General features: G+C 58.0%; 1 protein-coding gene across 3 annotated transcripts; it reads left to right on the top strand.

The window, feature by feature from the left end:
• On the top strand, positions 1–27438 carry TMPRSS13 (transmembrane serine protease 13). Of its 3 annotated transcripts, none has more exons than XM_051835986.2 (13): positions 1–162; positions 9884–10079; positions 10940–11044; positions 13441–13563; positions 14548–14677; positions 17412–17504; positions 18402–18445; positions 19911–20073; positions 20915–21087; positions 23829–23927; positions 25055–25197; positions 25322–25474; positions 26065–27438. In XM_051835986.2, exons 1-13 carry the CDS (start codon positions 142–144, stop codon positions 26089–26091), a joined length of 1470 nt encoding a protein of 489 aa, XP_051691946.2. In that variant the 5' UTR covers positions 1–141; the 3' UTR covers positions 26092–27438. The 3 variants fall into 3 exon arrangements, with proteins under 3 accessions (XP_051691946.2, XP_008247643.2, XP_069934938.1); XM_008249421.4 differs by having other exon boundaries at positions 9881–10079; XM_070078837.1 differs by lacking the exon at positions 25322–25474 and having other exon boundaries at positions 9881–10079; positions 26065–26239.

The following is a 27438-nucleotide window of genomic DNA, read 5'->3' as shown; positions in this document are numbered from 1 at the left end:
GGCTTCCCCGCCCCGTTGGCTGGGGGCCGGCCCTCAGCCCTGGAAGCCCCTTTTCCCCACAGGCCCGGGAACCCAGGGGCCGACATGGGTCTTCCCCTTGCCGTCAGCTGAGCCGGGACACTGGCTGCCTGCTCGGAGACCATGGAGAGGGGCGGCCGCCCGGTGAGTGTGTCTGTGGGCGCCGGGGAGCAGGGCTGGGACAGGGAGAAAGGTGGAGCGCTGGCACACTGTGCCACAGGTTCTCAGGGGAACTGGAAGTGCCTCGGCTTGTGGTACGCTGCCGGGGATCAGGATCTCCAGGCTCCTCTGATCATGGTTCCTGGAAGGAGCGCCCGGGAAGAGAAGCTGGAGGCTTTGGGCTTGGTCGGCGGGCACCCAGGGCTGACTCCTGGCCCCTGCCTGTGGTCTGTGAGCCCTGTGGTCAGGGCATCTGCGTAGTGAGAGCCCCGGCTGTGGGAGATTCTCACTGCCTTGAGGATCAAAAGCATTTTAATTGGTCCTCAGCGTCATCTCATCTCCCTCCCTCCCTCGGCTCCTAAACCTTCCCAGAAAAATAGGACTTTCTGTGTGCTTTAAAAGTGGATTTTCTTTTTTCCAATCTTTCTCGATGATTTACTTTGGGCTTCCTAACCTTCGTGCTTGGGAAGTCCTCCCTTACATTTAACCACAATCCCTCTGCCAGAACTCAGGCTCCTTTCTTCGGGGGTGGTAGACGGCAGCCAGAGGGCCCTCCGAGGAAGGGCCAGGCAGGCACGTGGAGCCTCCGGGAGCTCGAGTTCCCCGTGCCTCTGCTCGTGCCTTTGTGGGAAGCCCGCCTGCACTCCCACTCCCCTGCGGGTCTCCTTTTCTGCTCCACTCCACGGTCTCTGTGCTTTGCTGAGCAGGTAAATCTGGGACTCTGGGAAGGATGGGCCAGCCCTGGGTTTGAGAAAGAGCAGCATACTCTATGTCCTGTGTATAGTTGGCTTGTGTCTCTTCTGAACCCCAACTATTTTCTGCAACCTTTTCCATAATTTTCCCCACTGTTCTTCCAGCCCCCTCTTGACTTCCTCCCCGGGCTGCTGTCCCTCCTCTGCTCTGGTCTCCTGGGCTCACATCTCCTCCTGCCCAAGATCTTTGGGCCTCTTTGGGCCTCTGGTGAGCAGACAAGGGGCACGCCCAGGGTTTTATCTGCAGCATGGGGAGATGAGTCCCCCCCACGGCCCTGGAGCATCCTCCCGAGTGCCCTGCCAGGAGCCTAAACATGATGGTCCCTGCACCCAAAGTGGGAGAAGGGTTGAGCCATCTGGGAGAAGGCTCTGCTCACATCAGAGGCAGACAGACGGTCTGTTCCTAGGGCAGGCTGAGAGCGAGGAGGCCCGCGCCTCTGTCCGGAGCTGTGCACCCACGTGGAAGGTTACTGGAGGGGGACAGGGTGAGGAGCAGACTTTGAATTATTGATGGGGACTCCCAGTTCGTTTATGAATGAAGCGCTGAAGGAATGGTAGGGGCCACGTTCATTCTGGAAGGGAGGTCATTGGTTCTTACCTTGGAATGAAAGAACAGAGCCATCACATCCTTATTCAAGGTTCTCAGATGTACCCCCTCTTTAGGGTGGGACCCCAACATAGTGAGCCTGACATACAGGCAGGGAGGGCTGGGGTTGGGCTCTCAATTTCCCCTGCAGCAGGTAGGTGTCTTAGATGGATGGAAAACAAGCAGGCTGGGAGCAACTCGTCGTCTCAGGCTGGGCTTTCCCGGGGCCTTTATTGGAGAGGCGCATTGTGGATTTGTCCCTCTGCTCCAAGAAGGAGTAAGGAAGAGGGTGGTCAGCAGCTGAAGCCTGGTGTGCCCTGTGGCAGCCGCTGGGTGTGCAGAGGGAGCTTGGGAGAGAGACGGACTCAGCTCTCAGCTTTGCCACATTCAAAGGGAAAGCCACGTGTTGTGGTGGACAGAGAACAAACCAGCTCCCGGGTCAGCATGGGTACCTCAGTTTCTTCATCTGACAAATGGGATGATGATAATGCCAGCCTTAAGAAGCCTCACAACAGGGTCTTTCATACAGGAGGCTTTTCTGGAACAGCATTCGGCACAGATGGATAGAGACACAAAGGCATTCGGAGTGTTAGGATTTAGGATCTCCATCCTCATCACCATCGAGAGTCTGTTCTTGGATCTAAATTTGGGCAAGTGTCATCTCTCCATGCCTCAGTTTTCCTGCCTACCAAAGAAGACGCTGGGACACAGAGCCCCCCAGGAGCTCCTTTCGGGTTCCATGGTAGTCTCCGGGGCTATCAGGAGGGATTACAGGTGTGCCATACTGGATATATACGTTTGTTCTTGACAAATACTGCATTTGCTGGCTTTTTCATCTGGGCCCCATTTTTGCTGTTTCAAGAATTGTGGTGTGTATGCAAGAGCTGAAGTAGACTCGTTGAAAAAGCATCTACGCTTTGTAGAGAGGATTTTCTTCCTGGTCTTAGACTGGTAAGGGTTTTCATCGAGCCCAAGACCCTGGATGGGGTAGACTAGTGGGAGTGTCTAGGGGCCCAGGGCTGGTCCAGGATGAGGCACCCTCCCCAGAGGGGGGTTGGCAGATTCCTGAGGTGGCAGACCTGTGGGTCAGACCATAGCCCCCAAACGCAGGCACCCTCGAGACCCCTGGTGCCATCCCTTCGCATGTCGCCCTCATCTAAGACCTCAGGTTCACGTTGTCACCAGTGCTGAGCAGCCTCCCACCTGCACGCTGCACTGTGTTGGCCCCTGGGACCCAGCAGGCGTGAGGGCAAATGTGTAGGAGTGTGTGTGCAGCACTCCAGGCCGGGCTGGGTGATGTAATAATGGCCACTTAGCTTAAGTGTCTTGTTTTGGCCAAGCAGCATCCTCTCGGTGCAGCAAACACGGAGGTGGATTGTGCCCAGCCAGGTGGGCAGGGTGCTGGTGGGGCAGACCTTGGCGACAAGGCCACAGGGAACCCGGCCTTGTCAGCCAAGTGGAAGCCTCGGCAGCACCCCCGAGGAAGCTGGCCCCTCTGCGGGGGAGCCCTCTTTGTCCACCCACCCTGAGCTGCACAGTCACCCAGCGCTGGCAGGGTGGGAAGACAGGGGTACGGGAGAAATGGAGGCAGCAGGTTCCTGGTGATCAAATCCAGCTCGCTTGGCAGTCAGGGGTACTCAATGCTCTTTGAAGTATTTGATGATGAATGAATGAATGAATGAATGAATTAGGGGGTGTTTTGATTCTGATGCAACAGGGATCTCCCAGGGTACAGGAGGCACAGTAAATTCACTCTAACACACCCAGGAGGTGCCGGCCAAGTTCTCTACAGCAGCTGCCTCGCTGGTTCAAATGCAGTCCTATGTGGGGTCGGCTGTGTGGCCCTGCTCTGCTGGAGAAGGGGTACAGCTCAGTACCCCACCGCAGCTCTGCAAAGCACCTCTGGGGAGCTTGCCATGCTGTGTGGCACCTTGTTTGAAAACAGTCACGCAGACTCTTCTTTATAGGCAGAGGGACCAGAGGCTGGAGGAGAGCAAAGAGAAGACTCTCGCGGTGCCCAGCCTTGGGCAGGGGACGTCTTGTGGACTGGCTCCCTAGCATGAGCCCAGTGTGACTGCAGGCCGCCCAGGCCCCCGAGGCTGACACTGCATGTACGTGGGGGTGCTGGGTACATGGAGTGCAGGGATCTCACAGCCTGCGTTTCTGGGGATTCTCTCGGATCTGGGAGGAGATGGGGGAGACAGCCTGGAAGCCTACACTGGGACAAACTCAGCCCCTCACCCCCAGTCGCCGGGCTCCCTGGGCTCTCAACAGGCGAGGACTGTGTTCAGGCCCTGACCTTCCAGCAGGGCCAGGGGGCCGGGCACCTCTTCATGCTTAGCCCACCCCAGAGCTCTGGGGAGCTGGCTCATGACCCCACCTATGCCCAGCACTTTGAACATCAGGGTCATTGGGAATACAAGAAGCCACAGGGGCCAAGGTCAGTGGAAGGGCATTCCTTTAAGGGGGTAGGCAGTGGCAGAGCACAGCACTGAGTGATAGCCAGAGGTGACAACCCAGGGAGGGAACCAGGGTTCTAGTCCTGGCATGGCCTCCAACTGGCTGCATGACCTTGGGCAAGCCAGAGCCTCTTTGGGCCCTCATGGCCTCGTCAATGGGATACAGGGCTCAGATAAGAGGTTTCCAAAGTCCTTGCTGCTCCAAGGTGTGCTCACTGGCTTCTGCTCCCCAGGGTGTTGCCCAGGGCCCAGCAGGGAGGCTCAGTTTAGACTGGACTTGAAGGGGTGCTGAGGTGGTGTCCTCGCTGTCACCACTGCCATGTCACTCTGGATCCAGCAGGACAGCTTTGCATGTGTCCCCCACTGCACACTTGGGATTCACAATGACTGCTGCTTATCTTGCCCGGAGCGCAGGCCACTGCATGGCACCAGGGCTCCGTCCACAGGAGCAGCACAGAACCACTGAGATGAAGCCACCCCCAGAGCAGCTATGCTATCACCCCGCTCCTCCCTGGCATGCTGGCTGCCCCAGGGGAGGCCAAGGGCAGGATGCCAACACCTTGACCTACTCCCCTCCCCCAGCAGGTGGGAGATCCCAAGAGACAGAGCCTCCATAGGACCCCAACCTCTAGAAGCTGTGATACAGAGAGCACTGGGCTCGGAGCAGGAGGTCTGGGTTTTGTTATAAGATAAACTTCAACAACTTTGGGCAAAGCACACTGTTTGGGCCTCTACATTTTTCTGGAGATAACAGCTCTTTCAACATCCCGCCATGGTTGGGGCTGAGGCTCAGAGCTGGAGGGAGGATGGAGCAGACGGCCCTACTCCGGATGCTGCTTCCTCTCGATGTCCCCAGCTGGCAGCCCTCGCTCGGGGCTTCAGTGCAAGACCTCCCTCTCGCCCTGGTCTCAGGGGCTGGCCTCTGTCCACCTGCCTCCCCCAGCTGATAGCAGAGTCAGGCTCTCCAGGACCACAGCTGAGCCGTCCCTGACCCACAGCCTTCAGTCCCAGGGGAGTACTGCCGGTTCCAGTTGCTCCTGGCCTCCTGGGTGCCTGGCCACCCCCACCTCCTTCTCTGGGCAAATTTCCTCCCCCGCCTCTGGACCTCCCACCCTGGGGAACCTCTTGTCTCCTCCAGGCCTGGCTCCTTCATTCCTGGCCCCTTCATCCCTGGCCACCATGAGTGGGTGACAGGGATGGATCACCAGATTCAGCTGGGGTGGAGATGGCCTATGCACTGGACGAGGAATGAGAGGGCTGTGTCACAGCCCTGAGCCTGCCAGCTGGTACAGGGGCCCAGGCTCCCACTTAGTCCTTCTGAGGCCCAGATCCCCACAAACAAGGGAACTTCAAAGAGTGCATGGGGAACGTGTGTTAAGAAAGCTAGGTATGGATTTCAACCCAATTTGTCTTTAATTTTAATTTCAAAGTTTCAATTAACACCTAATACCAAGTGCAGCTGTGTGAACTGTTGGCATCAGGTAATTAGCATTTCCCTTCAAATGTTTCTTTGCACCAAAATAAAATTATCTTTAAATTCCATTTTCCATGATCCTTTGGAAGAGCCTTCTAACACACCAGGGGTGGGAACCTTGTAAGAATCAAAAGAAATAATGGGTGTGAAGCCTTGCAAATCATAAGCCCCTGTAAGAGAGGAGGTTTGTGCCTGTGGGCACCTGTGACACCACTGCCGGAGACTCAGCTTGCTCCTGGCAGCCTGGTTAGAACCCAGGCCCTGGAGGGCTGGGATCTGCCCATTTGACGTGCGTGGAGGGTCTGCCACTTGTCCAAGGTAACCGGTGAGGCGGGGACACAGATCTTTGTATTTCAAGCCCAGCATTCTTCAACCCACCCACCCACCCCACCATCCCAGCTAATGTAACCAGCCCTGGCTGTGCAGTGGGCGCTTTGCATCCATCGCCGATGACTAGGGCCTGGTCATTAGCTCGGCCTTACCAATCAGGAAGCCGAGATGTGAGGAGGTGAGGTCACTTGCTCGCTGTCACGCAGCCCCGTCGGGGTGGGGCTGGATTCCAGCATGGTCACTCTAGCCCTGCTGCTCCAGGTCACCAGGTTCTGCCCAATCCTGGCGGGCCACAGGGCCCAACCTTGGTGCATGCTGGAGAGTACCATGAGACCAAGAGCCTTGCAGGGACCCCCAGCCCTTCCCCCAGTTCCCCATGGTGCTCCTGACCCCGTACGGTACCAGACCCCAGCTCACATGCCAAGGCCCAGGTGCAACGTGGGTGCCCAGTGTACGTGTGTCAGGGAGAAGACTCAGCAGGAGGGTCTCCTTCCTACTCCACAGGGGCAGGGGACCCAGACGCAGGCTGCAGGTGGGATCCTGACTGTGTGGTTCTGCCTCCTGAGCTCAGAGCCTTGACTTTCTTTTCTGTGCAATGGGCTTCTCAAAGTACCGGTATCCCAGGGACGTGAGGAGGACCTTACGAGGCCGCAGACGTGAAAGTGTATCATAAACTTGAAAATAACATATGCATGTGTGAGATTAGCATTTTATTGGCCTGAATCATGGGCATTCCCTGTTAAGCTGCGGCAGGCTTATAGGGAGAGCCCGGCAGGCCAGTGGAGGTGTGCAGCGCCAGGGTGTCCAGCAGGTGCCAAGGCTCAGGCCATGGCTGCTGGGAAGTACAAGGCCTTACATGGCCAGAGCTGTCCCTCTTATGGAAGGGCCATAGTCTGGCCTTTGTCCAGCGTCCTGTTTTTTCCTTAAGATGAGCTCATACCACCTGTCAGCCCCTTCAATGCTGTCTCGTGGCTGTTCGGTCCCAGCATGGGTAGTACTGTGTGTGCCCAGACCAAGGCCAAGAGCAGCAGCCAAGTCCCATGTAATGTGCCTGCTATGTGCCAGGCACCGGAAAGGGCTCTCCCAAGCATTATCAGTCCTGTTTTGCAGATGAAGAAAAAGGCCCAGGGAGTTAAGTGGCTGGCTCAGGGTCACAGGGCTCCTGAGTGAGAAACCCAGCCAGGACCAGGTCTGCCTGACTCGATGGGTGCATTCTCTACTTCCCTCTCTCCTTGCCCCCAGGCCCAGTCCTTCTCCACTTGAAGCTGCTGCAGCTAGCCTGTCTTCATTGTATGGCAATCTAGTCTCTGCCCAGGTGATGGTCATGAGAGGGAGCCCCCAGCTCCTGGTCAGCTAGGTCAGCAGCAGAAGCAAATGACCGTCAGGCCCCTAAACAGACACAAGCATGCCCTGCACAGCCCCTGCACAGCCAGTGGGACATCGGGCTCATGCGTATTCCCGCACGTCCATCCATGAGCCCCAGAACCTGCTGTGAGACTGTGCCTGCTCCTGCCTCTGGCAAGCTGAGTGTGGTCAGCAACTCAGAATTCCTGGAATTCGTCTCACAGCCCCAGAACAGGGAAGGGACCAAATCAATTACCTCCCACTCCCGAAGAAGGAATTTTAAGGATAAAGCCACAAAGTCCTACTTGGCACAGCTGATGCTGTTGACCTGGCCCACGCTGACCTTGTCCTGTGGACAAGGACTTTTAATTGATCTGCTTAGTAACAGCATCAGATGCTTCCACACCCAGCAGTGGGTGAGGGATGGAGACAGAGGCGCCAGATGCCCTAGAGCTTTTTTTTTTTCTTTTTGACAGGCAGAGTTAGACAGTGAGAGAGACAGAGAGAAAGGTCTTCCTTCCGTTGGTTCACCCCCCAATTGGCTGCTATGGCCGGTGGTCCCCACTGATCCAAAGCCAGGAGCCAGGTGCTTCTCCTGGTCTCCCATGGGGTGCAGGGCCCAAGCACTTGGGCCATCCTCTACTGCACTCCCGGGCCGCAGCAGAGAGCTGGACTGGAAGAGGGGCAACCGGGACAAAATCCAGCGCCCCAACTGGGACTAGAACCTAGGGTGCCGGCGCCGCAGGCGGAGGGTTAGCCAAGTGAGCCATGGCGCCTGCCCCACCCTAGAGCTTTTGTACCTTTCACACAGCCCTGTGGCCAGGTGCCCCAAGCGTGAGCACGGGGCTTCTTCTCCCATTCCGCCCCCCCCCCCACAAGAAAGCCAGTCAGTTAAGGTTAAGCCCATTGCCAGCTCAGCCTGCTGCTCAGGAGAGCAGAGACAGAGGTCAGTGACACCTGCTTATCTCCCCAGGAAAGCAGCAGGACTGCTGGTTCTTGAGTGCCTGCTCGGGCCAGCTCTGCACCCCACCAGGTACCCTCCACAGAGGGCCCCAGAACCTAGTGGTTGGAGGGTGGTCTCTGGAGCTGATTTCCTGGGCTCAAACCCTGACTCTGCTACTTACTAGCTCTGAGAACTTGATCAAATTACCTAATCCCTCTGCCCCTGCTGCCCCCTGTGTAAAATGGGAATAATAACAGTTCCCACCTAACAGGGTTGTTAAGGGGATTAAATTTGTACATGCATACAAAGCACTTAGAGCCAGTTACTTCCCCTGTAACTCTAAATGAAACTACTAAAGGAAACTTGATAAATCATTCCGCCTACAGCTGTGAGGTTAAGGCTCTTTTCCAAGTGTGGCGGGGCCCAGCCTCCAGCCTCCACACCTTCCTCCCCTGTTCTTGCCTCTCCGGTCCCTGATGGGTTGGGGGGCCGGGTGTGCATGTGTGCACCTGTGTGAGGATTCCCCGCAGGAGGTGGGTCAGGGCTTTTCTGAAACAGTGCTCTGCCCACTTCTTGCCAACAGCCGGTATTGAGAACAGTGGTTTGGAATCTAACACACATGCAAGGAAGAACCGCATGGGGAGGCAGGGGCAGAAGTGAAGGTGCAGAAGGAGACCCAGTTCCTTGGTGTGAGGACTCAGCATAGGGTCCAGCCCGGCCGCCTCTTTTTTCGAACACCCCCCTAGACACACAAAGCCTGAGCAGGTGTCCCGGTCGCCCCCACCCCGCAGATGGCCCCTGCCCTCAGCCCACCTGTCTCTGCCAGCTTTTCTTTTCTTTTTAAAAAAGATCTGCTTATTTATTTTAAAGTCAGAGCTAGAGAGAGAGAAATAGAGAGAGAGAGAGAGAGAGAGAGAGAGGTCTTCCATTCGCTGGTTCACTCCCCAGATGGCTCAATGGCCAGAGCTGAGCCAGGCCGAAGCCAGGATCCAGGAGGTTCATCGGGGTCTCCCACATGAGTGCAGGGGCTCAAGGACTTGGGCCATCTTCCAGTGCTTTCCTGGGCCATCAGCAGTTGGATCGGAAGTGGAGCAGCCAGACTCGAACCAGCGCCCATATGGGATGCTGGCACGTTTTTCAGCTTCGCCCACACAGGATGATAGCATTGCCGGCCCCTCCATCAGCTTTTCTTTACCACCATGAAATTCCCGGGGAAGTAACTTTGCAAGGGGAAAAGCTTGCCTTGGCTCACAGTGGTGGAGGTTCCGGTCCAAGATGAGGCGGCCCCACGGTTGGGGGTCTGGTGAGGGTGCTGCCAGGCCAAGATGGAGCACGTGGAGGAAGACTGCATGGTGAATCAGGACGTGGAGAGCAGCTGGGCCCCAGCAGGTCTTCATAACCAGTCCTCCCTCCAGAGCGACTTCTGAAAACCTGCCCCTCATGTCCTAAGGACCCGGCAGGCCCACCTCCCTCCCAGACACCATAATCAGATTAAGCACCTGCCCTCTTAGGATCATCGAAACTCAAGTCTGCAGGGTGACTTCAGGGGCCAACTCCCATTCAAACCAGAGCACCGCTCTGCAGCTCCTGGCGGGGGGGGGGGGGGGGGTGCTGTGGGAGAGCCGGGGCAGGAGGCCCTTTGAACTTTGGTTCTGCCCTTGGACGTGCCCTTCTTGGCGGGTGTTTCCTGTCTGGGGGCTTTGCTCAACCCCCAGCTGCTTGGCCCAGAGCATCCGTCTCCCTGCTGTGCAGGGCTCACAGCTTGGGTGGAGGGTGAGCAGGGCAGCAGCCTGAGGGACCCCTGTGCTCTGCCAGCAGAACGCTTCGCCGGTGAGGGCAACCCCGGCCCGGCCGTACCCTTCCAGGTCATCGTCGGACGGGTCATCTTCTGCCAGGTCGGCGTCCGTGACATCCTCCCCAACGAGAGTGCACCTCGTTAGAGCAACACCAGTGGGGGCTGCACCTGTCCGGGCGTCTCCTGCCAGTTCAGCGCCAGCCACCAGGGAGGGCCCAGGTAAGGGGGATGCTGGGGTGGGGGCAGGGAGGAAATGACAGCCAACTCTCAGGTGCCTCACACAGGACACCCGAGACAGTGAGCAAAGAGGAACCAAGGGTGTAGGGAGCGAGCCACTGGGCCCCCAGAGCCTGCAGAACACAGGAGGAGGCCCAGCCAGGCCACAGGGCAAACGCCCCCTAGTAGGGTCTTTCCTGGGTCTGCCCTGTGAACCTGCCAGGGAAGCTGTGTTCTGAGGTGCACAGGATCATGACCATTGGGTTCCATCTGTGGGTTCCAGGAGGAAAGGGAGGAATTCTGACCAGGCGGACATCTGGTCACCCCCAGCTTTCCAAACTCTTGGTCTAATGGTTTGGCTACGAGGAAGTCAGAGAGAGCAGTGGGCTCCAGGAATGGCTCCACCCTTAAGGAAGCTGCTTCTGCCCATTCCAACATGGCCGGCCTCCCAGCCCCAACTGCAGACCATCCCTCCACCACAGTGCAAACAGGCCTGGTGATGTCTGTGTTTGGAGGATCACCCAAGGCCTGATGGGTGAATACTTTGGTGGTGGGGGGAGGCAGGGCTTTGGACTCGGGCACACTGCCACTCACTGCCTGAGTAATAACCTTGGGCAAGTTATTTCACTTCCACGAGCCTCGGTTTCCCCAACTGTAAAATGGGCCTAATGAGCCTCTACTCACAAGCATGCAGTGAGAATTCAGAGCATGCGTGCAGGGTGCCTGGCTGGCCCAGAGGAGGTGCTGTCATCAGGCAGGGGTGCGGTTGTATTTGGGCTGCACAGGTGTTTCCTTTCCCCTCCCCCACCGTGCTGGCCCCTCCCCCACGGCCTCACCCGCCCCCACCGCCGCCCTGCTCCTAGGTACCAGTGGGCCCAAGTTCTCCTGGCAGGAGGGCCAGAAGCGGCTGCCGCTCATCGGGTGCATCCTCCTCCTCATCGCCCTCGTGGTCTCGCTCATCGTTCTCTGTGAGTCGAACGGAGGGGTGGGGTCCTGGACATGGTTGGGGGGAGTGGGGGACCACAGGCTGGGTCCACAGAGAGACACTCCTGCAAATGGCCTGGGATCACAGTGCTGCCCGGCTCCTGCGAGGTGGCCGGGTGAAGGGTGTGGGACGTCACAGGTTCCTGGCCTGGGTCCCGTCTGTGCTACTGACGTGGGCAAGTGACTGCACCCTGAGTGCAGTTTCCACACCTCCAGGTGGGATCAAGCTCATGCACTCCTTCAGCCTGCTCTGTGCCCCAAAGACCTCATCCCAGCTTCACTGGGTTAGGAGGAATAGATGGAGACGGATATAGGAATGGCCCCAAACCTCAGCCTGCAAGGGCTAGCTACAAACTGAACAGCCCAGTGTGAAAACACGGGGAAGCCCTGCAGAGACACTCGGTTAGTAAGGATAAGCCGCTCAGTGTTCAGGTGTCCAAGTTCTGTGTCGATCCCCCTTCTCTTGGGAAAAGATGCACATGGCTCGCTGCTAAGGAGTCCTCCAGCACCCCGGCTCGCTGGGCAATCGTAGGAGGAGCAGAAGTGACCACGCATAGGCCCACCATGTCCTCAGGGAGACCACAGAGCTGAGCAGAATTCCAGCCACCTGCACCTGTGTGTGATGGAGGGAGATGTGACAGCTGAGGGCTGGGTGCAGGGCCCCAGACGAGGACCAGGCAAGCAGTTAGGACCTGGACAGCCACAGGGAGTGTGGGAGACCAGGTGGGCAGGGCTGGCAGGGGGAGAAGGGACCCACCTAGCCAGAGAGGAGAAGACACATTTGGGGACCAGGGGCCGTTTGCCTGTTGGGTTCAACGAGGCCAGGGCCCGTGGCAGAGAGCTTTTACCGCCAGGCCCAGGAGTAAGGATTTTGTTCAAGAAGCAGCACCTTGTGGTGTAGTGAGGGGCCGGCTGGGCGGGACAGGGAAGCTGCCGGCTGGAAGGGCCCGAGGAGGAAGAGGACTGGGTGAGAGGAGGCAGGGTGCCATGCACACTGCCCAGGCATCTAGGCTCTGCACCTGCCGGCTGCGTGACCCACCAGTTAATGGCCTTTCTGGGGGTCAGTTTCCCCACCCGCTGCCCAGGCAATGGAGTCACTGTCACAGGGCACGTGGAGGCCTCTGCACCTGTCACGTGGCATCCATGGAACACCCCCAGCTGGTGTTTGCCGCCCAGCCCCGCTTCCTCACCACAGGACCCCCGCTCCATGAGAGCGTGGGAAGTGGCTCCTGGAGGGGCACACGGCACTCACAGGTGGGCTCGCCCAATGGAACGAAAGCTCTCAGGGCAGAGCTCCCAGCATTCCCTGTTGCAGGGCCTCCAGACCTCCCAGGGCCAGGGAGGTGGTGCGACTGTACAGGCTGCATAGCAGCTACATGGTGGGGGGGAGGGTTCAGGACTAGAGCCAGGCCCCTGCCCCTCGCCCCACTGCTCCATGTTCTCCCTTCTGCCCATCAAGGCCACCAGGCTGTGGGCTTCGTGAACATGCTGGAGGGTCAGCGTCCAGGGTATGGAAGGGGGGAAGACCTGGAAGGGCCATTTCACAAGGCGGCCTTGACCTTGGGGAACCAAGAGCGTGAAGGGCCCAGTGAGAGTGGGGGCTGAGGCTGAAAGGCGGGAAGAGGAGCTGGAGCCCAGGCCTGTGGGGCGCCCAGGGGGAGGCGTCTCCGAGCAGTGGGGTAGCATTTCCCGGCCTGGATGGAGACTGGTGTTCAGAGGGTGGCAGGGAGCTGATCGCTCAGGTGGTTTGTAAAGTCGTTTTCTTCCAGACTCTGTGCATCCGGGAATCAGCTGCCTGGATTGCTCATGGAGTGAGGAGCCTTTCAAAGCCATAAGACTGGCAGTGGGGCGAGGGCTGCACAGAGAGACACCCTTGCTTAGCGGAGAGGGAGGAGGAAGAACGGCCAGGTGCTTCCGGTGGGGGGGGGGGGGGCAGAGAGGTCAGCCCAGGCAGTGTCTGTGTGACTGTGAGGACGGAAGTTCTCTGCTGTGGCCCAGCAGAGCACCGAGGAGGTGGCTCTGAGAGGGGGTTCTGGGGCAGGAGGTAGCCCCTCTGGCCACCACCTTGGCCAGCATGTAGGTGGAGAGGCCCCCGCAGTGCCACAGTGGTACCCACCTCCACCTCCCTCCCCACTCTCCTCTTTCTTTCTCCGGGGGGCTGGCTGCTCGTGTCTGCCTGGTGCTGCCCTGCCTGCAGGAGCTTTCTGGAGCATTCCAGAGCAGGCCTGAGCAGCCTTTCTCTCCATGCAGATGGGGGACGAGAGCCCCAGAGCTCAAGAGGGATCGCAGGTCGGTGTCTCCGAACCCCCAGGGCCTTGGGCTACTTACAGTCCTGTCACTGGGGCTGGCAGTGACCCAGGCTCTGCTTCCTTTGTTCCAGTCCACTTCTGGCGGGGCCACACGGGGATCAAGTACAAGGAGCCGGTGGAGAGCTGCCCCAGCCACACCGTTCGCTGTGATGGGGTGGTGGACTGCAAGCTGCAGAGTGACGAGCTGGGCTGTGGTAAGGAGGTGGGCATGGGCGAGCATGTGTGTGCATGTGAGTGTACACGTGTATGCATGTGTGTCTGTGTGTGCATGCAATGTGTGCACTGTTTACATTCGTTGCATGGTTGTGTGTGTGCCTGTGTGTATGCATGTGGCTTCAAACTGTGGTGCAAATTTGTGTCAGCACAAACAGGAGGCAAGGGACAGGGCGTCTGGAGATCTGGGTTCTACTCACAGCAGACTTGGATTTGAAACCCGACTTTGAGTGCTGTGTAGCCAGGATGAGTCGCTTACCTTCCATGGGCTTCGGTTTCCTATTTGTAAAATGAGTGGGTTGGACAAGGTTATTGATTCTCAAATAAAATCTGACAGCTCCCAGACATCAGACTGAGCCAAGCAGAGCAGCTCTGGCAGGCGGTGGGTAGGGGGGCTGGAGCCCTTCCTCTTTGTCCAGCAGGTGGCCCCTGAGTGTCACCCCTACTTTCTAAAGAAATGAAGGCCTGTTTGTAAGCAGCGGGACTCGATGTGCACAAAGATCGCTTTGCAAAAAAAAAAAAAAAAAAAAAAAAAAAAGATCGCTTTGCACTGTGGCCTTGGTGGGCTTTGCGTGCGTACTCTGGACGGCCCGCCTGCAGGTGCATATGCACTGTGCCTGCGCCGTCAGTGACTCAGCCTGGCCTGGGAGCGTCACAGATGCTGTCCTGTCCACCCGATCACTCTCTCGTGAGGGCACACCTCTGGCCTCTCAGGGCACCGCTCCTGCCAGAGCCTGCTCCTTATCCCAGCAGTGCCCCCCGCAGCCATCACCCCGGCTCTGCCTTGCTGACCGTCTCAGGCAGCTGAGAGCGGGCTGACCACTGCCACTCAGGCCAGCCTCCCAGTCCTCTCTCGGGTCTCGGCGAGGAGCCTCTGGACAAGAGGCCTCACTCAGCTCCTCCCCCAGGGGCTGGCTGGGTGCCGGGTGCTGAGCATCTGCCCTGCCTCTCTTCTTGCCCGGCAGTGAGGTTTGACTGGGACTCGTCTTTGCTGAAAGTCTACTCTGGCCCCTCCCACCAGTGGCTGCCCATCTGCAGCCACAGCTGGAACGACTCCTTCTCCGAAAAGACCTGTCGGCAGCTGGGTTTCAAGAGGTGAGCCTTCCCCCAGGGGGCCTCGCATTGCAAAGGCCTGGGACACCCGCACTGACCTCACTAGCTCAGGACGCTTTGAGTCCCGTGAGTCTGGGGCAAGCTGGTCCCACGAGGCCAAAGTAATTATTTGTGCAGCTGTAACAGTGTCAGGCCCCTGTGTGGTTCCAGCACCCTCGTATCCCTTGCTACATTTAATTGTCCCATCACCATCCTCTCAGGTGACACTCTTGAGACAGGTGAGCACGGGACAGGCCTTATCTTTTTACATCAGGTTGGCCAAGCCCTTGGGTGGACTTTGAGTCATATCAGTCATGGTTTGGCTGGAGAAACTCACAAATGGGAACTGGAAAGGGGACAGATGTGGCCAGATCAAGTCGAAAGAATCTTGTGCTCTAGAGATTTTAAACCAAGAAGCCTGTGCTGGCGGGCAGGGCAGGGAAAGGGAGAGCGATGGCCTTCTTGGTGGAACCTGCAGTTTGCAGACAAGAAGATATACTGCTCCTCCATCCTAGGCTGAGTGTTTTGAGGTTTTTCTTATTTTTTTGGAGACAGAGAGACAGACAGATGGAGCTTCCATCTGCTGGTTCACTCTCAAATGCCCACAAAGCCAGGGCTGGACCAAGCCAAAGCCAGAAGCTGAGAACCCAGTCCAGGTTCCCCATGTAGGTGGCAAGGAACCCAGTACTTGGGCCATCACCACTGCCTCCCAGGATGTGTGTTAGCAGGAAGCTGAAATCAGGAGCAGAGCCGGGACGCAAACCCACACACTCCGATGTCGGATGCAGACATCCCAAGTGGCATGTCGGCTTCTAGACCAAGTGCCCATCTGAGATTTAAAGCTGAGTAGCTCTGGGGTTCACCCAGCTGTCTGAGGTCATGGGGCAAGGGTCCAGGATCTCAGCTGGGCTCTCTGTAGGAGAAGCACCTGGAAACCAGGAGCTGGAGCTGGGATGGGAACTAGTTAGGCAGCTCCACTGCCACCCAAGTCCATGGCAGGGGCTCCGAGGGTCCCAGCAGAAGGTCATGGACATCCTTTATCCACTTGTGCAAGTCTGGGTCTGCCTTGAGCATTCCATCCTCTGAATGTCGTTTATTCAAAGATCACTCACTGAGCTTTGACCAAGGACCAGAGATTGTGTGGTACCCAGACACAAAGGAATAAGACAGGATCCCTGGAAGACCCTCCAGTATTGGGTGGGTGAGAGAGGCTTAAACTAACAATGCTGTGTGACCAGAAGGATGCTGGGAGCTGGCACCACGGCTCACTAGGCTAATCCTCCGCCTTGTGGTGCCTGCACACCGGGTTCTAGTCCCGGTCAGGGCACCGGATTCTGTCCCTGTTGCCCCTCTTCCAGGCCAGCTCTCTGCTGTGGCCAGGGAGTGCAGTGGAGGATGGCCCAAGTGCTTGGGCCCTGCACCCCATGGGAGACCAGGAGAAGCACCTGGCTCCTGCCTTTGGATCAGCATGGTGCGCCGGCCACAGCGCGCCAGCCACGGTGGCCATTGGAGGGTGAACCAACGGCAAAAGGAAGACCTTTCTCTCTGTCTCTCTCTCTCACTGTCCACTCTACCTGTCCAAAAAAAAAAAAAAAAAGGAGGATGCTGGGGATGTGAGGATGTGAGGATGCACAGGATGGAGAAGGTTCCCAGCTGCGCTCCCAGAGAGAGCACGGAAGAACTGAGCCCTCCGGGAAGAAGAGCACCACGTGCAAAGGCCTTGTCTCATGCAAGGGCACGCCCTGTCCCAGAAACACGAGGGGAACACGCCAGAATCCCCCGGGGTGCTCTTGAAAATGCGCCCCTAAATCAGCATCTCTGGGATCAGGACTTGGAACCTGCTTAGCCAACAGCCAAGGCCAGTCTCAGGCTCACTGTGCTCTCAGAATCACCAGCGTGCTTATCCGAAGGTTCTCAAACTTTCCTTTAATTAATCACACAATGAATTAATTAAAGAGGCAGAGAGAGAGAGAGAGAGAGAGAGAGAGATTGTTTATCTGCTGGTTCACTCCCTAAATGCCCACACTAACAGGGGCTGAGGAGACTAAAGCCAGAATTCAGGAATGCTACCCAGGTCTCCCATGGAGGTGGTGGGGACCCAACTACTTGAGCCATTGCCTATGCCACCCAGGGTGGGCATTAGCAGGAAGCTGGAGTCAGGAGCAGGAGCTGGGAGTTGAACCCAGGCACCTCGATGTGGGCATCGTAACTACCAGACCAAGGCCTTCTACAGGTTCTGAAACTTTAATGTGCAAATCAACGACCTGGTGACTTTTTCAATGCAGATTGGATTCAGTGGGTGTAGGGTGATACAGCTGTTGCTGGCACATGGACAACAGTGTGGATGGAAAAGGCCGGGCTGGGGCTTCTCAGTTCTGAGCACGCCCAGGCATCCCCTGGTGAGCCTGTTGAAACACAGACCGCAGGGCCCGCCCCAGAGTTTCCGATTCACTCGGCCTGGGATGGGGCTCGCAGAGTCAGTCACCTTTCTAACAACTTCCTAGGCTACGCTGATGGGATCAGACTCTGAGAACTGCTGAGTCAGTACGTAGGGCAGAATCCAAGGCTGGGCTTGGTCGGTGTGGAGCCCTGACAGCTGTTCGGGACAGTGGTTATCATCCAGCCCACCGCAGACAGCCTCTGTGGATAGGGCCGGCGGGGACTCTGACACCAGCTGGGGACCTGGGTGCACTGTCTCCATGGACTCATTCTTCTGCCCCCCACCCCCACCCCGCAGTGCTTACCGGACCACCGAGGTGGCCCTCAGGGACGTTACCAGCAGCTTCTCTGTTTCTGAATACAACTCCACCATCCAGGAAAGCCTGCACCGGTATGGCAGGGTGGGTGGGCCGCACTGCACGCTCATGGGCCGGGTATTGGGAGGTGGGCAGGGAGGAGGGCCTGGAGTCAGGGACCACTCTCTTTTGGCCTTCCTGGACCCTCCTGCAGGAGTCTGGGAGGAATGCTCAGGCCTCACTGACCACGCTGCCTCCTGACTGCCAGAGTCTTAAGGGGCCTTGGGGCAGACCAGCCCCTCAAGCTCAGGGGCTCCCCAGGAGTGTACCTGGCTGTCATAGACAACAAGCAAAGCTTGGGGCCACCTGTCAGCCAGGGGTCTGGGCTGAAAGCTTCCACAGGGTGGAGTGGGGTGGAAGACTGCCGGGTGAGAGAAGTCAACCACGGGGAGCCCATCTGGGGGGCCCGGGCCTCTTGCTCCTCTGCCATCTCCGCTCTGCAGCCCCTCCCTCAAGAGGGGAGCATGGGGTGCCCCCGCAGCAGCCTTGTTTACCTCGTGGGGGCAGAGAGCAAGCAGGGCTGCAGACGAAGGGGCGGTGAGGGACAGGAAGTGAAGCAGCGACGTCCAAGGATGGCTCTGTGCAAGGTGGGCTTCACGTGCTATGCTGAGGGGCCACCCCTCTAGCTGTGCAGTGTTGCAGGGACGAGGGAGTCCTGGGTTCAGAGAACCTGGAAAGACCAATGTACACCGTCCACTGCAAGGAACTCAGGCGGGGAATGGGAGGTGGAGATGACGTGCACTGAGCTCCCCCCGTTGCTGAAGCCAGCACTTCCCTGTCCTACAGGGGAACAAGGTCAGAACCTCCACTTTCTTGCACCAAGAGGGGCTTCCTTGGGAACGGGATAGGAGCTAAGCAGGAGTCAATCAGAAAGACCGCTTGGAGGAGGTGGTTAATGTGCCCCTTTCCCACCTTCCCTTCTCCTCCTGCAGGTCCGAATGCCCTTCCCAGCGGTACGTCTCTCTCCAGTGTTCCCGTAAGATGCTCTTCTTCCTGCATTGTGGCCATGTGGGTTGGGAGAGTGGGACAGAGGGCTGGAGCAACCTCTCTGAGAATGATGACTGGCCGGGCTGGGGGTGGGGGTCTAATCCAGGAAGGGGGCATAACCAGCAGGTTTGTTTCAGGGCAAGGAGCCCCATAAGGTGTGGGGCAGCCAAGGGTAACTTCCCCTGCTCCTAGCACGGGCAGCCCAGCAAGCTCTCTCATTCCAAGAGGGCCCCTTGAAGGCTTCCTGGATTCCAGGCAGGGACCAGGGGCTGGGATAGCACCTGCTGCTTCAGCGTAAACCTTTAGGACCCGCCGACAGGGAGCTAGCTGCAGACCTGGCTCTGGAGCCAGCGCTGACGGAGCCTTTGGGTGCTCAAGGCACCCAGCCCATCTTTTTACAAACAAGTGCATTTAATTCCTACAACAGCCAACCGAGGCAGCTGCCAGGACTGAAATGCTCGCTTTGCTTAAGGTCAGACCACTGGTAGGGGGAGCTAGCATTCAGCCTAGGCTCTGGCCCTGAAGTCCGGGCTGCGACCAGCCCCACAGGTCCTGTGTTCTCAATAATGCCTGTGGGCAGTGCCAGGGGCGGCGGCTGCCCATGCCTCAGGGTCCCAGGGGCTGCTCACCCTCTGCTCCCTTCAAAGTGACAGGGACTCGTGTCTGAGCAACACTCCAGGGGCCACCCTCCTGTCGGTGACTTCCGCAGGGTGACGCCCTCCAGGACAGGCAGGGACAGCTCCCTTGGGATGAAGCGCTCCCAGTAGCACTGAAGGAGCCTCTGGAGCCCTGCGGGCACAAGCCCACCTGTGCAGCTCAGCTTTGTCTCTCTGCTTTTGAAATGGTTGAGAGTCTCATGCCGATGCTCAGCCATGCAGGGTGGTGTCAGACTCAGACCGGGTGGCGCCACGGGTGAAGCCGCCACTTGTGGAGCCGGCATCTGGTACTGGAGCTCCAGTTTGAGTCCGGCTGCTTGTCCCCAGTCCAGCTCCCTGCTAATGTGTCTGGGAAGGGGCCAGAAGATGGCCCAAGCGTTTTGAGTCCCTGCCCTGCCCCCGACATGGGAGATCAGACTAGAGTTCCCGGCTCCTGGCTTCCGCCTGACCCAGCGTGGCTGTTGCGGCCATGTGGGAAGTGAACCAGCGGATGGAAGATGTTGCTCACTCTCTCGTCCTCTCTGTAGCTCTGTCTTTCGAATACGTCTTTAGAATCGGTCCACTTTCCTGAGCCCCTGATCACAGCCCCAGGCAATCTCCATCAAAACAAACTCCCCATGAATGACCCGAGAGCTACCTGCCAGGTGATGGCTGTGCCTGGCGGGAAGCAGCCACACTCCAGCAGGTTCAGTGAGCCAGGCCATGGGTGGTTTTCAGCACAACGCTGGGCCCAGGGAGTGTGGCAGAGGCTCTGAGAGAAGCCACATTCACGGCTGGTCACTTCTGCTTCCCCCCTAGACTGTGGACTGCGAGCCATGACCGGGCGGATCGTGGGAGGGGCGCTGGCCCCCGAGAGCAAGTGGCCTTGGCAAGTCAGTCTGCACTACGGCACCACGCACATTTGTGGGGGCACGCTCATCGACGCCCAGTGGGTGCTCACCGCGGCCCACTGCTTCTTCGTGTAAGTGCCCGAGGTGGCGGTGACTCCTCAGGTGTTGGCAGGACAGGCTGACCACAGGCTGGCCTCTCTGTGCAGGAGCTGGGGGTGCCCAGGGGCCAGCCAGGGCAGGTGAGGCTGGAGTGATCCTCTGAGGGCCGGGATTGGCAACTGGGGGTGTGATTTGTGGATTAGGCCCAAAGATGAGAAAATGCCAGTGATGGCCCTCATGAGAGGGAGACAGGTGGGCAGAGGGACTTGGGAGCCTGCCCCTGAAGAGCAGAGAGAAATCAGAGAGCTTTGAGTTGGTTCCGGCCTCCTGCAACTGGAACTTGGAGCAGAGGCGCGTGGGATGTCAGGAACATGGTCCCAGGAGCTGAAGGACAGGGCAGAAGGGAGGGAGGTGCTGGCGGGAGACCAGTGCCATCAGCTTCTGAGCCAGCAGCCAGCCTTGTCCCCTTGGCGGCGCACAGCCCCGTGTGAAGCAGGAAAGGGCTCTGGTCCAGGCCGCAGGAGCACTGGCTTCCCCAGCATAAGCCTTCCCTGGGCCACGGACCCCATCTCGAGTTCTACAGCTGGGCTCTGTCCCCACCACTTCCTCCGATCTTTGGAGATGTGAGTGGAGGCCCCACCAGAGTGTCCCTCCCTCAATCTTTAGTGATGTAAGCTGCAGACTGGCCCCCTCAGGGCCGTGGGGCATGGAGGGCTGCTTTGGAGTCCTGGGGTGAGAAGGAGGGCTCCCTTCTGAGGTGGTCCCAACCATCCTTGTGTCTCCAAACTGGTGCCTGGGCTGCCGCTCCCTGGGTGTCGCCAGCAAGCTCTGCCAGGCGGGTAACCGGCCTGTGCTCTCCTGCGGCTCTTGCAGAACCCGGGAGAAGATCCTGGAGGGCTGGAAGGTGTACGCAGGCACTAACAACCTGCACCAGCTGCCCGAGGCGGCCTCCATCTCCCAGATCATCATCAACGGCAACTACACCGACGAGCAGGACGACTACGACATCGCCCTCATGCGGCTCTCCAAGCCCTTGACCCTGTCGGGTGAGCGACTCTGCCCCCACTCCACTGGGGCACCCTCGGCGGCCCCTGCACTTGGCAGCATCTCTCAACCTGCCCCAGGACCCCACAGCCTCCGCAGAGCCAAGGTCAAAGACTCCTAGAGATCATTACTTGGAGCCCTGCTATTTTACAGTGGGCGAAACTGAGGCCCAGAGAGCTGGAAAGAAGTTTGCCCCAAATGACACAGCTCGAATGGCAAATTGATGACAGAGCCAGGGCTTGGACACTGGTCTAAATCATTATAAATGGATTGAATTGTTTTGCTAGTATCAGCTGAGCACTTAGGGTCAGGCACTGGTAGGCATTTTACATACATGATTGCATTGATCCCTCCCAGCCAACCCTGCAGAGCAGGTCCTATTAATAGCTTCATCTGACATAAGAGGAAGTGAGCTTCAGAGAGAGATAATTGCCCCGAGGCCACAGGTAGGAGGGGGCAGCTCCAGGATGGGATCCAGGTTGGTCAGACTCCCAAGCAGTGCTCTGCCCACTCGGCTACAGCCAGCAAGTTCTGTGCACTGGGGTTGAGAATGTGAGCTGTGTCCACACTCATCTAACAGCCGCACAGGTGAGCCAAGGACCAAACGAGGCTTTGCACAGGAGCTGCTACAGAAGTAGACACGGGGCATCAAAGAACCTTCCTCCCTTTATTCGTTCCCCGAGCAGATCCTTACTGTGTGTCTACTAAATGACAGGCTTTGCAGTTGCAATGACAAACAGAACAAACCTGGCAGCAGGTAGCAAGGGGGAGTTGGGGTGGCGCAGGTGAGGTCATGGCAGACTGAGGGTGGCTTGCCCAAGAAAGGCTGATGAAGTCAGGCAGGAGGGACCCTGGGGAGCCCCTGGAAGAATGTGGCCAGGGGCCTCTGGCATAAGCCGGGTTGTTCAGGTAGAGGAGAAGGAGGAGAGTGGGGATTTCTGGAAGCCTTGACTGGCTCTCTGGTTAGTCCTGCCGTTCTTGTGCCCTGCGCCTGTGAGCTGGTGTTTCCTGGCACATTCATTACCCAGGCGGTGCTGCCATGAGTCACAATGGTGAGCTCATCAGAGTGGGGTGAGGAGGAGGATCCTCTGCAGAGCAGGGCCTGGGCAGGGCAGGCCACACCCCCCGGGCAGCCACACCCTCCAGCCTGGTCTGCAGAGCTGGGGCTGCGAGGTGAGGAGTCCCCCACTCAAGCTCTGGCCCAACTACAGGAGGACAGTCGGTCTCAGTCTTGTAAACCCACATTCCTTGTGGCTAAACACCCAGATCCTACCTCTTACCCACTGCCAAGACCCTCAATATCATTTGGAACTCTAAAAACAAAGTAATTTCTGAAACCAAGCGAAAGCTATCATTACATTGCAAATGCCTTTTAGGGCTGTCAGTCCCGCCCCAGGCTGGAAGCAGACCGTTCATTCCAGAAGCACAGCTCCGATTCGTGTCAGACCATGTGCCCTGGCTTTTGGTTCAGAAATCAGGGCAGACTTTCTATAACTCATGTGGCAGGCCTAGCACCTGGAAGTCACAGCACTTTCTGGGAAAATGTGTGAAAACTCACTGATAAATTTAATTCCCCACACAAGTGAGTGAAATACAACAGAATGCTTAGTGGTGGTACGTGGTTTGAAGACTGCATCTCAAAAAAGGATGTAGACTAGAAATCGAGTTTTGCCTTTTTTGTGAATAATGGATTTTATCCCTTTGTTTATGTTTTGTTTATTCTCTAGCAGACAAAACATAGAAACATAGATGTCAACCTTTAAAACCCAGTTTATAAAAGAATTTAGCATTCTTCCCTCCCTGTGCCTTCTCTTCCTCTCTCTCTCTGTATCTCTCCCTCTCCCTCTCTCTGTATCTCTCCCTCTCTCTCTCTGTATCTCTCCCTCTCTCTCCCTCTCTATCTCTCCCTCTCTCTCTCTGTATCTCTCCCCCTCTCTCCCTCTCTCTCTTTCTCTCCCTCTGTCTGTCTCTCTCCCTCCCTCCCTCCCTCCTTCCCTCTCTCTCTGTGTTCACAGAACCAGACGCTATTCTAGGAGCAGGACGCTGCAGTAATGAACAGTTGAGGAAGCAGCAAGCGGCCTGTCCGCGTTTGCCTTTTCCAGACGGGAGTCTGGTGGTCCACGATGACCCATCCAGGGACACCGCTCCCTGGGGAGAGTTTATGAGCTGGTCCTCGAGGTCCCCGTCTCAGTGTTTCTGGGTGTGAGAGCAACTTCCCTGTGCTTTTGTGGTCTTGGCCTAGGGCTGTGCCCTCCTGCTTAGGGAGGTATCTGGACCCGATCCAGGTGAACATTTGCAGGGAGAGCCCCGGACCCTGGCCAGCCAGCAGGTTGCCTGGCTGAGAGGCCACGGTCAGCATCCAGGACTTAGTGTGATGCTGTTCTTTGCTCCAAGGGAAAGGCATGGAGGAGGCCCAGCCAGGAGAGCCGAGCTTGTGGGGAGAGACCTGCAGTAGTCAGGTGTTTGCTTGGTGTGAGGGAGCTACCAAGCCTCTGTGTGTGCCCGCCCGGCAGCGACTCAGATCAGCATGGTTCTGGAAATCTGACTGGGTGGTTAAGATAAGGTGATGGGTTTAGGTTAGGGTTAGGGTTACTTGCCTGGTGGAGACAAGGACTTGGAAGATTCAGAGCCACTCTGGTGGCAAGAAGGGCTCCTAGGACATCAACACGCTTGCTCCCCTGTGCCCTGTCGCCCGAATCCCTCCATCCTTGTCCTCCACTGACATCTGGACCTCTCACGGCAGCTCACGTCCACCCTGCCTGCCTCCCCATGCACGGACAGACCTTCAGCCTCAATGAGACCTGCTGGATCACAGGCTTTGGCAAGACCAAGGAGACAGACGGTGAGAGCAGAGGTGCTGCGCTGTGTGTGTGCGTGCGTGTGCGTGCACGTGTGTACATGTCAAGGACGACGGGTACACAGATGAAGTCTATGTAGGTAGGGGTTTGGGTGGATAAATTCATGGGCTGCCTACAAATGTGTGTGGATCAACTCCCGTGTGTCTTGTCAGCGCAGTTGGAGTAACAGTGCCCTCTAGGCAAGACCACCTGGAGGACCTCTGCAGGTGCACAAGTTGGATCTGAGGCTCACTGCAGCGTGGGGGAGGGGGAACCCACTACGGAGAGCCTGGACTGTCTAGATAAGGTGCTCGGAGGGTTCATCACAGCATTGGGGGGCTTGGGGAGATGTGGGGCTTTTCTCTAGACTGGATGTTGTCACGAATCCGGGCAACTGTTTAATGGGGAATCTGAGCCCTCTTTTCTAGAAGGAGGGAGGGCTCCCAAGTTGTGATTGCTCACCTAAAAGCAGGCCCATAGGGTGTCAGCGAGAGGAAACATGGGGTGTTTCTGAGTTGAGCCTTGCGACCCTGTTTGAAAAGGCTGCCACTTTGCCTGGCTTCATCAGGGTCACAGGGTACTCTGTGGGCTGTCAGTTCTGTAAGAGCCATCATGTTCCGCCGGGGACTCAGGCTGGTCGCGGGGCACAGGGCTGCTTTTCCCTGGCTCTGGGTGATGGGGTGGACACAGCCCTCTTCCGATCCGGCTTCCATGAGAGCCCAGCCACTCGGCTGCAGGCAAGGCACTTCTTTAGCACCAGGTTTCCCCACCTGTGAGTGGACAGATAAGCCCCACCCTCTGTAGGACACCTGGCATCTAAAAACCAGTGAAGTGCTAGCCGCTATGGTGCTCTGAATGTATGCGGGCATGGTGCCACCTGTCAGGGAGCCGGGGAGCTCTGCAAGTGTGTGCTCGTGTGTGGCTCTGTTTGATGCACAGTGAGTTGTGTCTGGCACAGGGGTGAGTGTCCATGTGTCCTGGTGTCCAACCACACAGGGCCTCCTTGGGCTGGGGCCATAGGCAGGATGCCCTCTGCTCCCAGGATGCTGAGCCCCGGTCCTGGAGGGGCAGCTGGAGGTCCAGAGTCTCATCAGCTTCCCGCCCCCTCTCCCCCACTCCCACCGCACTGAAGAGAAGACATCCCCGTTCCTCCGGGAGGTGCAGGTCAACCTCATCGACTTCAGGAAGTGCAATGACTACCTGGTCTACGACAGCTACCTCACCCCGAGGATGATGTGCGCTGGGGACCTGCGTGGGGGCAGAGACTCCTGCCAGGTGAGGCTGCTGGGGGTGGGAGAAGGCTGGCATGCTGGGGTTGATGTGTGGACCGGGGTCACACCCTTCCCAGTCCAGAGTTTACCTGTGTCCACCCCAGCTGATGTGCTCCCTCCCCTTACAGGGAGACAGCGGGGGGCCTCTTGTCTGCCAGCAAAACAACCGCTGGTACCTGGCAGGTGTCACCAGTTGGGGCACAGGCTGTGGCCAGAGAAACAAGCCCGGTGTGTACACCAAAGTGACAGAAGTCCTCTCCTGGATTTACAGCAAGATGGAGGTGAGGGCCTAACACAGGCTACTGTGCCAGGCAGCCTGGGCATCCCTAGAAACAACGACCCCAAAAGGGGGCCCAGGCCTTCCCACGGGTACAGGCAGAGGTGTTCTGAGCAGGGTCAAGTGTTGGGTCTGCTGTCTGTCTTTCCCTCCGAGCAGAGCTCAGAGGGTGGCCAAAGGGTGAGCTGAGACTGATGCCAGCCCCCCTCCACTGTCCCCTCTCCAGCCACCGAGGATGGACTATGCCAGGAGGCCTCCCTCCTAGGCAGGAAGAGCAGCCTTGGAAATGGGATTTGCCCCCAGCTGGCTGACCCAGCTCCACCCCTGCTCATCTCAGCTGTGAAGCAGGGAGTGCGATGCCCAGCCCTTCCCTCCTCTGCCTGTGGTGAGGGCAGAACAGGGCGGAGCTCTGAGGGGGCTGCAGCTGGAAGCTGAGCGCAGCAGCGGGGCTCTCATGATGCTGCCCTTCCTCTCAGAGGGGCGGAGCCGGCAGACAGCTGGGCTGGGCATCGAGGCGGGGGCCTCCTGCTGGCTTCTGTGTTCCCTGTCAGTCAGCCCACCCTCACCACACTCTCCTGTTTGTTTTCCTCCTAGAGTGAGACGCGCTTCCGGAAATCCTAACCAGTGTCCTGCCCGCCACCCCCCTACTCACAGCACTGGCTGCTGGGAAGACTCCGGCCCAAGGGCCCTGGCCATTTGCAACGTCTTCTGGACACCTGTGTTACTCCCCCCTCCACCATGTGCTGCTGTGTGTGAGTGTGAGCAAGTCTGAGTGCGAGTGTGTGCACATGTGTGTGTTGCTGCTCTTCCAAGTTCTACAGGAACCGGGAGAGCTGTTGCTCCCCCCAGAATCCCAGGCATTTTCTGCAGATGAGGGTCTGGGTACCATGATGTTCCCACAGAAGTGTCCACAGACAAACAGAGGAGAGTCCAGAGAAGGGCCGGAAGGTGACATCGGCAGTTCCTGCTCCTCTGACCCTGACTAAGGGGCCAGCCCAGAGTGGGCATCACCCCTGCAGCGCTGGTGACACTGTTGCTGTCCCAGAACAGATGAGGGGCTTTGTTGGAGCGCTGGCTTCATGGTGCCTGGACTGTGCTTAGCAGGAGGCCCTCAGTGTTGTGAGCACAGCGCCCCCGCCCAGCCGTGGTCCAGAGCCAGGCAGCGCTGTGGCCCACCACGCTGTCAACCGTGAACAGGGTCCATGGTACCTGTTTGGTCACAAACTGCTGGCACAGGGTTTATTTTATTTTTATATTTAAGAAATGCAAACATGTATTTTTGAAGCGTCTCCAAAATCAGTCGCCCCAAGAACTCTATGGGACTCATACGACTTGTGCCCTTCCGCAGCCCTACAAAATGTTGCTGGCTTCGAGGAGCGGGCTGAAGGGACTAGAGGAGTCCCCCTGCTGGAGAGCCAAAGTCGGCCTCTGTGAGACACTCGGGGAAGCAAACCCGCGTCTGGGCGGCCGGCAGACCCAGCCCAGGGAGAGCGGCTCTTCTGCATGCCAGGGCTGCAGGCTGCTCCTGTGCAGGCCCCCAGGAGCCCCGGGAAGTCCAGGTGGACAGCTCCTTCGTGCCCGGGGCCATCCTGGGACATGGGGGTCTCTCTCAGCTTTCTCCGTCTTACGCTTTCTTAGCTATTCCAGAAACATGGCCCTGCCATGGCCCCTGCCGTGGAGAGAAAGCTGAGCACTGAGGCTCAGAGTCAGCGCTCCTCCCGCCAGCCATCAGCGTGGCTGGCCTCCTCGCCATGGAGGGTGGGCACCTTCCTGGCCTTTTGTCCGGGGGTGCCCATACCTCCCTAGCCCCACTCTACTCCCTCTCTGTGGGTGTCTAGGCCCAGGCACTGCCTCAGATGGGGCCAGGGACATTGACAATTGTCACCAAGGCCAGGGAGGGGGCAACACTCATGTCGCGACAGTCCCCCAACAATGGTCTTCTGCAATAAAATTGTGGGACCTGAAGAA

Source organism: Oryctolagus cuniculus, chromosome 1, assembly GCF_964237555.1.
Source record: "Oryctolagus cuniculus chromosome 1, mOryCun1.1, whole genome shotgun sequence".
Taxonomy (NCBI): Eukaryota; Metazoa; Chordata; class Mammalia; order Lagomorpha; family Leporidae; genus Oryctolagus; species Oryctolagus cuniculus.
The sequence above is the reverse complement of the archived record's forward strand: the minus strand, read 5'-3'. Positions and strand labels throughout refer to the sequence as shown.

Excerpts from the sequence above, each read along its gene's own strand:
- TMPRSS13 (XM_008249421.4), top strand. The coding sequence starts at position 142 with ATGGAGAGGGGCGGCCGCCCG. Across the intron at positions 10,080-10,939 it reads AGCCACCAGGGAGGGCCCAG|GTACCAGTGGGCCCAAGTTC; the intron begins GTAAGGGGGATG and ends CCCTGCTCCTAG. Across the intron at positions 11,045-13,440 it reads GGTCTCGCTCATCGTTCTCT|TCCACTTCTGGCGGGGCCAC; the intron begins GTGAGTCGAACG and ends CCTTTGTTCCAG.